We start from the raw sequence: 10,717 nt of genomic DNA, 5'->3' as shown, positions 1-10,717 counted from the left end.
CTTAAAAAAAAAAAAAAAAAAAAAAAGGTCTGGGAACACAGGGAGCTCTCCTACTGCTGATGGACAAACAAGGCATATTCTGAACCAAAGAAACCCAAGCTGAAATTCAAGCTGTACCAAGGAAAAGAGAATGGTGCCTGCTAACTCTGGGAGGCTAGGGCATCTAAAGGAAGGCAAAACCAAAGAATCCACGTCTTCTTGGACGTGGGCTGCTTCTGCCCTCTAGTGGCTGCTGGCTAGCACAGCAAGTACCAGCTTCAGGCAGTTGAGCTTTGTCTCTAGACTTCTAAATTACACTGTGTTTCTCTCCCATGCTTGACCCATAATTGCCTTTCCTCGAAATGTATCTTGTTCAATGATAGTAATTTCTGAATATTTTCCGGCACCATTCTAAAGTATTGTCATGCTATAATAGGTAGGTAGGTCTTCTTTGTGAGCATGTAACAGAAACACAACTCAAACTTGTTTATGTAAGAAGGGCTACTTGCTGAGCCCCAGAGAGTGGAAAAGAAAGGGTGTGTGCAGGTCCTTGAGGGTTGTTTCTGGACTGGATTCTGGACTCTGCAGACTTTCTACAAAAGGTTGGAGCTACACAGGGGCTGGACCCACAGAAGTGATAATGCAGGGTATAGGTTCTGAGCAAAGTCCCGCAGAGTTCCAATCAGAATGTAAGCACAAACCCTGCAGCCCAAGGGTCAGGATGGGTAGGTCCTCTTTAGAAACTAAGGTTGTCCTGTTCCCAGAAAGGAAGGGAGGTAGCAGGGTTCTCCCCACTGGTCCGCCTTACATCTTGCCCTTCAGATCCATCTACCATTTCTACCTAAACAGTTTGCACAGTTCAAACCGGCATATTTCCTGGAGAGTGATGACGTCACAGAACCAGAGTTCCAGAAGGCTGAGGTGGACGAGAACACATGCCTTCTTGAGATGAAGGAGAACCATTAGCCAGATGGGTCCAAAGAGTGCTTGGTAAGGACGAGGAGGCTCCTGTCACAAACCATCTTGTCCTGTAGATCCTCCCAGAAGGGCCTGGGCTGGCTGAGAGCTAGGGCCAGAGAGGTATGCTTTGAAGCTGGATAGGGCCACATGCCGGGACTACTATCATCCCAAAGGGAATCCCTGAGGGGCTCCATGGGGCAAGCCAGACATTTCTGCATCCCAAGGCTCAGAGAAGCCTATCTCTGAGGGACATTCTGAATCAGAATGGGGAGGGCTGCACAACATATCTGTGAATTAAACAGCTATTTGCTATTTATCTGAAAGTCTAATTTAACAGGACTTCATCTGTTCTATTTGCAACACCAGAGAGGGCTTGTGAGAGCATCCAGAGAATGTCTTAAGTGTATGCTGTGTGACAAAGACAAATCAAGAGACCAGAAGGCAAGCAAAGCCAGCAGAGGGGCCGCCTCACCCCTACATATGATGAAGGGGAGGGGAGGAATCCTGGACTTTGCCCTCAGCATCATACACCTAAAGAGAAGGACACACATCCTCGGGCAGAACCAGCCCATGTGTGAGCTCACAGAATGAGCATTTTGAGGGACAGAATCCAGTTATTTTATAGATGCATTCTTCTGCTTAGGCTCATTTCTTTATGATTGGACCCAGGCTTCCCATCTGCGGCCAGAACACCTCATTAGAGCTTGTGTATCTTGAGGTTTCCCATCCAGATGCGCAGAGTGTCCCTTCATCCCTCACTGACGGTGTTAATTTTAATTGCAAAGTCAAAACACTGGGTTTTGCTAAGCAATACGGGGATGACCAAGACCATGTATACAAGCCCTGATATTTTTCCAGCTTCCACCAACTCAGACCAGCACCAATAGTAGTCATTATTCAAACCAATCACTATGGCCAGGGTGTGCTCCTACTGTAGCCTGGGAATCTGCCACATTTATAGGAGTCCTGGTTCCATTCTGAAACCATTATCTTTTTGTTTATTATTTATCTTACTCATTACACCGTTCTGGTTGGGCAGGTATTAGTAAATAAATCTTCATTTCACACATGGGGACCAGAGAAGTATGTATGTTGTTCAAAGTCATACAGCAGCCCAGCCTTTGATAGCTGGCAGTGGGTGGGAATTCAGAGTCCATGATCTTCAAATACACACAGGCACACACACACACACACACACACACACACACACACACACACATGCACACACACGCACACGCACACTCAACATTAAAGTGAAGATTATTCATATAATATGATCATATGTGCTTGTTTTCTGATATGCACTTATACAGCAACGAAATGGTAAAACCTAGAAGCAGCCCAGCAGGACTGGCATGAGGCAGAGGCTGCAGTGGTGAAGGTTATGTGTCATGTAGCTGGGAGTATGGGTTGGGGGCATGTTGGCATCCAGTGTCCCTGTTCTTCCTTTGAAGGCACATGCTCAATACATACCACAAATGCTGGTGAAGCAAAATCTGCTCTAACTTTTGCCAACCTCACTCTCCATCCTGGTACCCAAATGCTGCTTGTGCCTAAATACCCATTAGAGGAGGACCAGACACTGAAGCCAGAGTGGTCTTGATTTTGAACTCTTGACTCTGAGCAATGGGTATATGGAGGATCAGGAGATTTCTCTCTCTCTCTCTCTCTCTCTCTCTCTCTCTCTCTCTCTCTCTCTCTCTCTCTCTCTCTCTCTCTCTCTCTCTCTCTCTCTCTCTCCTTTTGTGTTTAAATTTTCTGAGACAAAAACATGTGATATGCATATAAAAGAACAGGCCCTTACCTGTGATACCAAGGCTCTGGTAGTAGAGGCAGGAGGATTGCTGAAAGCTAGCTACATACTGGACAGGCTTGGGGTGTACATCGAGGTTGAGGAGTGGGAGCATTGAGCATTGAGTGAGAGGGGTAATTTGGTTTCTCTCTCAGATCCCCCAGGCTCTCAGAGACTACCTGGTACCCTGTCTCCTTGGATGATGTTGAAGGCGCTGTTTATCTGTGTGGCGAGCAGCCTTCTGGTAGTGAATGATGGCAACATCATCCATCGCTGTACTTTGGCCAAGATTCTGTATGAAGAGGACTTGGATGGGTTTGAGGGCTACTCCCTGCCTGACTGTGAGTGTCATCTCCTCGGCTCCTTCCCCCTCATCCCTTCTCTGGATCTCTGACCTGCCTTCCTTGCTTTGCCATTTGTCTTTGCAAGTTGAGTTCAGAGAACCATCTCCCTGCAACAAGAAGCCTTTCCCACCATGTCACATCTCAACCAGCAGCTAGTAACTGAGCTCTTACTATGCACTACTGCTTTGAGGGTGAATCAAATTCTTTCCCAACAGAGCTTACATTCTAGCACAGCAGCAAGCACTCACACGGGTACCCAGTGTTGGTTGGTGGCAGCATGTGCATGAAGAATGTGGTGCAGACATGCAGTTCCCAGAGTCAAAGGCAAGAGGATTGCTCTGAGGCCAACCAGGGCTCTATAGCAAGTTCTTGTCTCAAACAAACAAACAAACAAAGAAGCTTAAGGGGGTCAGTGGATGGCTCAGTGGGTGAAGGCACCTGTCACACTGTAAGCATGACAACTTGAGTTTGATCCTTAAAAAAAATGACTTTTTTTTTTTTAAGTGGGAGGCGGAGAAATGCTCAGCAGTTGTGAGCATTGCTCGTCCAGAAGACCTGAGCTTGGGTCCTATATCAAGCAGCCTATCTGGGACTCCATCTCCATGGGACCTGACACCTCTGGCCTCCACAGGCACCCAGTGGTCACATGCACATACACACAGACATGCATATACATAGTTAAGAAATGATTTCTTATGCATCTATAATCCCAGCACTCATGGAGAAATGGGTGGCAGAGAGAGAGAAACCAGCCTGAAGCTCCCAGGCCAGCTAGTGTGGAATATACCTCGCAGCCGCAGAAATGGGAGAGGTCCTGAAGGAGAAAACTGACTTCAACATGTTCTCTCTCTGTCTGTCTCTGTCTCTATGTCTCTCTGTCTGTCTGTCTCTCTCCCTTTCTCTCTCTCTGTCTCTCTCCATGTCTCTCTGTCTCTGTCTGTTTGTCTGTCTGTCTTTCTCTCTCCCTCTCCCTCTCTTTCTCCCCCTCCCTCTCTTTCTCTCCCTCCCTCCCTCCCTCCCTCCCTCTGTCTCTCTCCTTTCTCCTGTCTTCCTCTTTCTCTCTCTCTCACACACAATTTTTTTTAAAACGTGAAAAATAACTGCATGTACATGGGTAACACCGTGGAAACGGAAGTCAGGGGAAGACTCCGAGGAAGTGGCACTGGGCCGTGCTGAATGAAAGAACCACATGACTAGAAGAAAAGCATTCCAGGCCAAAGGAACAGCCAATGCAAAGGCTGTGTGGGGGGGACCTCTCTGCACCATCTAAAATCTGTACATATATGCCTTTTGATATGCTCTCCACTTATCCTGCTCGCTCTCTCTCTCTCTCCTTCTTCGCTCCATCCCCTCTCTCTGTGTTAAGCCCATACTTCTGTACTTTTGTTCAATCTGTACTAGGCCCCTTGAAGTCAGTATGAGCCTATTTGGCTGTGCATAGATCCTGGCAAACAGCAGGTACTCAGCAAGTGCATAAAACATAAGTAGGTGGAAAGATTGGGGGGGGGGATGGCTATACAAGTGGAGGGGAAAATTGACCAAAGGACGGGATGGATAAGCCTATGGCTGCTTCTAGCTCTTCAGGCATGGCTAGGCTCTTGGGCCTTGTTCTCTCTCCTGATGCCTTAGTCCCACCCCCTTTTATGTCAACTCCCTACCCACTCAGTCTAGATCCTAAAGAACGTCCCTCTTCTCTCTTTTCTAAGGGCTGTGCTTGGCTTTTGTGGAAAGCAACTTCAACATATCAAAGGTGAACGAGAACGTCGATGGTAGCTTCGACTATGGCATCTTCCAGATCAACAGTCGGTACTGGTGCAACGACTACCAGAGTCATTCGGAGAACTTCTGCCATGTCGACTGCCAAGGTCTGGCTGGGAGCCCTAGGGTGGGAGGGGTGAGAGAGGGGACTAGGCTCTACGTACAGGACCTTTCTTCCCAGGCACTGCCTGAGCATGTCCTTCCAGGGATGGTTTAATGTACAAGGAATCCCTTGACTGAGCAAATGAATAACCCCACAGTTGTTCCATCCTTGCAAGAGGTCTGAGGGTCCCTTGGGCCCAGAAAGACTCTTCACGGCCAGGCATGGCCTTGCTGCCACACTGACAACGGGCTAGATAGTGAGCAGAGATATGCACAGGCATTTTTATCCACCCTTCCACACAGTAGAAACTCTTTATGAGCCCCACTTTCAGATGAGCAAACTCAGGCTCAGAGGAGAACCAAGGTATGATGTCATCTAGTACCATCCACTCAGCAGACTGGACTGGGAGGAGTGTCAGAATCCAGAAACTCAAGGCTGGCCTGAGGACATACAATGAGATACTGTCTGAGGAAGGGAAGGAGAAAGGGAAGAAGGGAGGAGGAGGGGGGAGGGAAGAAGAGAGGAGGGAGAGGGAGGCAGTTAGTCTAGAAATGACTGTGACTTGTGGCTTAAAGTAACCAGGCTCATGGCAGATCAAAAGCTGGGTACGAAGTCCCTGTCTCAAAGCCAATCCCAGAGGCTTGACAGAGTGGGTGCTTCCTTCGTACCCTGATATCCCTGGGTTTCTCACCTATAGAAGCCTCCTCTCCCCATTAAGCAGGACCTTTTTTGGTCTCTGTGTTGTCTGTTTTGGCATCCCTCATGCCAGAAATCCTGCAAACATTGGGTGAGCCATTACCTACCCTGGCTAGGGAAAGAACAGGGACCAGAGTCCAGCCTCCTCCTGGCCCCACTTCCCATCTCTGCCAGGCACTGTAGGGGTATCTAAGTGGTCCCTAGGATGGAGGCCTTGCCTAACCTGGAAGTGTTCAAACCTTAGGTCAACAAGACAGTGCTTGTCTGGTCCTTGGGATTAGCCCTTGTACCCATCACAGGTAACCTCTTGCTCCTTTTCAGAACTACTGAGTCCCAACCTCATTTCATCCATTCACTGTGCAAAAAAGATTATGTCTGGATCCGGAGGGATGAAGAACTGGTGAGGAGAATGTGGAAGAACTGGGGGGAGGACTGGTAGGAGGACTACTGGGAGAACTCATGGGATGAAGTTAGTGGGCAGAGCAAGGGGCAGCAGCCAAAGAGTTGTGGGCAATCCCTTACAGAGCTTTAGAAAAAATGTGGGATTGGAGAGATGACTGAGTGGTTAATACCACTGGCTGATTTTCCAGAGGACCCTGGTTCAATTCATAGCAGCACAGGTCAGATCACAGTCACCAACAACTCCAGTCCTAGGGGAATCAGCATTCTCTTCTGGCCTCCACTGGTCCTGCGCACACACACACGGTTCCCTGCACACACACGGTGCCCTGCACACACACGGTGCCCTGCACACACGGTGCCCTGCACACACACGGTGCCCTGCACACACACGGTGTCCTGCACACACACGGTGCCCTGCACACACACGGTGCCCTGCACACACACGGTGCCCTGCACACACACGGTGCTCTGCACACACATGGTGCTCATATCTCCACCTAGCAAACACTCTTACATACAAAATAAACATTAAAAATCTCAAAAAAATTATTTAAAATATAAGGAAAAAGATGGGGGTAGTGGTCTCAGTGGTCTTTGTCCTGATATCCATGTTGGTTCCTTCTCTAATATTGTATTGATAACTTCTGATTGTAATAAGAGAAAGCAACGTGAGCTGGCAGAGGGAACCTTATTTATTCAAGCATTTAGATGCTTTTGGTTATTTATTTTTAGTGTATGTGTGTGTGTGTGTGTGTGTGTGTGCACGCGTGCGTGTGCACTTCTGCATACATGTGTGTGAAGGCAGGGAAGCCTACCTAGCATTTATGTGGCTTTGGGGGAATTCCAACTTAGGTCATCCCCGGCCTAGAAACTTATTTCATGAGAAATTTATTTCATTATTTATTTTATTTCATTTATTTACTGAGCCCCCCTCTCAAGGGATGCAACAACTGGGCCTTGGGAGAGGGCAGGAACCACAGGGGAAACTAGGAAAAAGGTAGAGGCTTCCCGTGGCCAGTTCTGCTTTCACGCACATGCAAGCCACTGCTCTCTGTAGACCAGAATCCTTTGCTCCCCAGCACACAAGACAGACTACAGCCTCCCTAGTCTGCAACTTAAAGCCCTAAGTGGACCAGTTGGACAAAATTCCAGAGATAGAGACTCTAATTGGTCCAGTGTGAACCAGTGGTTTTCTCCCTGTTGCAATTGGCTGAAAGCAGGAGAGGACTTAACACAAACGTCTCTCCTGCAGGGGCCTCTCATAATAAACAATGTTTCCCATTAAAGGGGGCTCCTTAGTGGGACAGATACCCCCAAATTTTTAGCTCCTCAAGGCTGGATGCATAGGGGACCACTTTTCTGTGCTTCAGACTGGACATGTAACTAATACAAATGGCTCCATCTACAGGAACGTGTTAGAGTTATAGGGTTATGAGCCTTGCATGTTCAATACAAGCTCCAGGAAAGACCATTAATGATTATGAGGGCTGCTTCTTTCTGAAGGGCAGGTTCGAAGACTGCATCTTGGGTTTGAACTAACTCTAAATCTTATAGACTAGTGCCACCCACCTCTGAAGGGAAATCAGGATTTGAAAATGTGGATAGTTACTAAACGAGGGGAAAGGTTAAGCCCCAGGGATGGGGAACCTTAGAGAATCAGAAGGGTTGGCCCTGCTAGGAATGAAGGGGATTCTAGAAACTGCTTTTCAGGGCGGACTCCAAAGAACTGGGCTAGTGTGTTGGGCATTGGGCTATACGCAGACGACCTAGTCTCCAGTTGAGCTGAGGTGTGGAACCCCGGGACCCGGTGGTGATAATTCACCTACATGGGACGGAAGGAGTCCTCTCATGTCTCCTGGAACTCTGGCCCCTGTCGAAGTTACCACTCCCTCAGCCCCCACAAGAGAAGCATGGTTAGTAGTCGAGTAGGCAATGTCCCAAGCTTCTGACCTTCAGGCTAAACTCCTCCCCAGTTACCTAGCAACAGTAAAGATAACGGCATACCTTAAGAAGGGCTGTTTGGCCCCTCCTCCCCTCCTCGCTCTCTTGCTCTTACTCCTCTCCTCTCCTCTCCTCTCCTCTCCTCTCCTCTCCTTTCTCTTTCTCTCTAACCTCTTACTCTCTCCCTCTTACTCTCTAGCCTTTCTTCTCTCTCTCCCTTTCCCCCTTCTCTCCTCTTGGCCATGGCCGGTCTCCCTCTCTCTCTCTTTCTACCTTCTCTCCTTTCCCCCTGCCTTTCTACAATAAAGCTCTGAAACCACAGACTGTCTCTGTTAATCTGTGCTTACTCTTGCCTGTGTGGGAACCTCTCTCCCTCAGCCCTCTCTCCCCATAACCCCGGGGCTACAGGGTGTCATCTGGGCCCCATGTTGGGGGGCTGCCCCTTGTCCACCCCCCCCCCCGTCGAGTGGGATCAGTGGCTTAGATGCCCACCCGGGGCCGAGCGAAGGCCGAGTGGAAAGCGTCTGGCAGCCCTCCCAAGTCTACCTGCCCAGAGCATAGGAGGAACTCTGTCCAGACGTGGGCTATCCTCCCTTCCCCTCCTTCCCCCGACCCCTTTAGTTCCCACACTAGTGTGTGGAGAAACAGCACTTACACAGAGAGCAAAAACCTTATATTTTTCACTCCCCAGGGTAGAATGGAAGTTGCACTGTTTAGGACGGCCACTCTCTTACTGGATGACGGGATGCCATCTGCGATGAGCCAGGGTGCAGATCTACTGGGGAGTCACTCCAGGACCCCTGTACTCCTTGGACATTCTTCACTATTTCGTCGTCTTGCCTTCGCCTGTTACTTTTTTCTCTTCCCGCTTGCAAGTAAAACTGACCAGAGTCCCGGGGGAAACATCTTACCTCGGCTCCCTGCTTGTGTTCAGCCAGGCCCAGTTCCTCTGTTCCTATCATTTGCAAACCAAGAAGATGTCAAATAAATATAATTATATTTTTCAAAATTTATTAAACATACATGTATTTGTTTAGTTATTAGTTCAGTACATCTGTGTACCTACCACTTTCAGAGTGTTCTAGACCCAAGAAAAAGGAAGACAAATGTATGGTGCTCTTGGGCATTCATGATTAAGGTGGTGAAGGAGAGACATCCACAAATATTGCAGTGGGCAATAAAATATTTACTAAAATATATACACATTGGTTAGTTAGTGTCAGACAACGGTTTTTAAAGGTAAATTGAAGATCAGATATACGTAATCAGCCAGTAGTGCTGAGAGTCAGGTACTGAAGTGGGGAAAATGTACTGAGACAAAGCTATGGTAACAGGTACCAATGATTTGGAGAGACTGAGAATCTAGATTAATAATAATAATAATAATAATAATGATAATAGAACCAGCAGAATGGTTTAGCAGGTAACAGTGCTTCCTGCCAAACCTAATGACCTTAGTTCAAGTCTAGGAACCTACATGGTCGAGGAGAAAACTCATTCTCTTGCACATGCACGTGCACGTGCATGCGCGCGCGCACGCACACACACACACGCACACGCACACGCGCGCGCGCACACACACACACACACACACACACACTTTTCTGCATGGGATCTTATTGGTTTGGCAGGAGTAGATATGGAGTGTAATTTGCTTAAGGACAAGGCAGAAAAGGGACAGTTGGGGGATGTCCTGCACACAGCCACTATCAGTAGTGTCTAACTAAACAAGTATTAACGTGGATCACTTATTCCTCTACCCAAAGCTTAAACTGCATCAGCAATCAGACCAGGGAGCTGATGATTTACTGGTTTCCAGTTTTTGTTAAACCAGAAGAGCTCCATATTAGATGCCTGTCATGGTGCTGTGCCAAAATGCCTGCGCGGGGGGGGGGGGGAGGGGAGGCAGAAGGCAGAAACCAAGGTTTTTGTTTTTATTTTTTATGTTTTGACTCCCAGTTTGAGAGTCCGGTCCGTCACAGCTGATGTGGCAGCCAAGAGTGTGGGACAGTTGGTCACATGGCATCTGTCGTTAGGAAGCAGAGATAAATGCTCGCGCTCAGCTCAGCTCACTTTCTCCTTTTTGATTGGCCCAGAATCCTAGCCCATGGGATAGTACCACCCTACATTCAAGTAGGTCTTCCTCCCTCTGTCAAAACTTTTCTGGAAATATCCTCCCAGACAAACCCAGCGCTGTTTCCATGGAAATCTTAAATCTAGTCTGGGTGACAAGGATTAATCATCACAAATTCCAACTTGATCTTAATGCTTAGTTTATATTATTACTACGTTCTTATAATTATAATATTCTAACTAGAACATTCTAAGATGTCTATGAAATGTCAACCAAAGAAGGAAGCCTGACCCAACCCAGACACCTCTTTCTCATGATGAAGCAGAAGCTACGGACACAGAAACAACTGATAAATGGATTTACGTTGGATTTCAAATTGAGTGGTAACTGCAGAGACTATCCTAGAGATACCACGGATACCCATCCAGGAGTCAACAGAAAGAGACATTGACATCAACACACTGTCAATGCTCAGTCATGATCTCAGGACGAGATTCCATCCAGCTACTGGCAGTTTGATCTTCATGTGTTATCTATTCCCAGGACTGTGGGAAGCTCTGTGTTCTGCTGGAGTTCCTGAGTGGTCCTCTCTTCACCTGTCCAAGGGGAAGATGGGCTTGCCTATGAAACTTTGGAGCACCACCAAGAGGGAATTAAAGAATCTGTAA

General features: G+C 47.7%; 1 protein-coding gene across 2 annotated transcripts; it reads left to right on the top strand.

Moving 5' to 3' along the window:
* Positions 1-902: 902 nt before the first annotated feature.
* Lyzl6 (lysozyme like 6) lies at positions 903-8,989 on the top strand. Of its 2 annotated transcripts, none has more exons than XM_021214038.2 (5): positions 903-969; positions 2,887-3,072; positions 4,782-4,940; positions 5,954-6,032; positions 8,667-8,989. In XM_021214038.2, the coding sequence occupies exons 2-5, from the start codon at positions 2,931-2,933 to the stop codon at positions 8,734-8,736; spliced, it is 450 nt and encodes a 149-aa protein (XP_021069697.1). In that variant the 5' UTR covers positions 903-969; positions 2,887-2,930; the 3' UTR covers positions 8,737-8,989. The 2 variants fall into 2 exon arrangements, with proteins under 2 accessions (XP_021069697.1, XP_021069696.1); XM_021214037.2 differs by having other exon boundaries at positions 903-1,059; positions 8,667-8,984.
* The last annotated feature ends 1,728 nt before the right edge of the window (positions 8,990-10,717 follow it).

Source organism: Mus pahari, chromosome 14 (genome assembly GCF_900095145.1).
Source record: "Mus pahari chromosome 14, PAHARI_EIJ_v1.1, whole genome shotgun sequence".
Taxonomy (NCBI): domain Eukaryota; kingdom Metazoa; phylum Chordata; class Mammalia; order Rodentia; family Muridae; genus Mus; species Mus pahari.
This window is presented reverse-complemented; position numbering and strand designations above follow the sequence as displayed.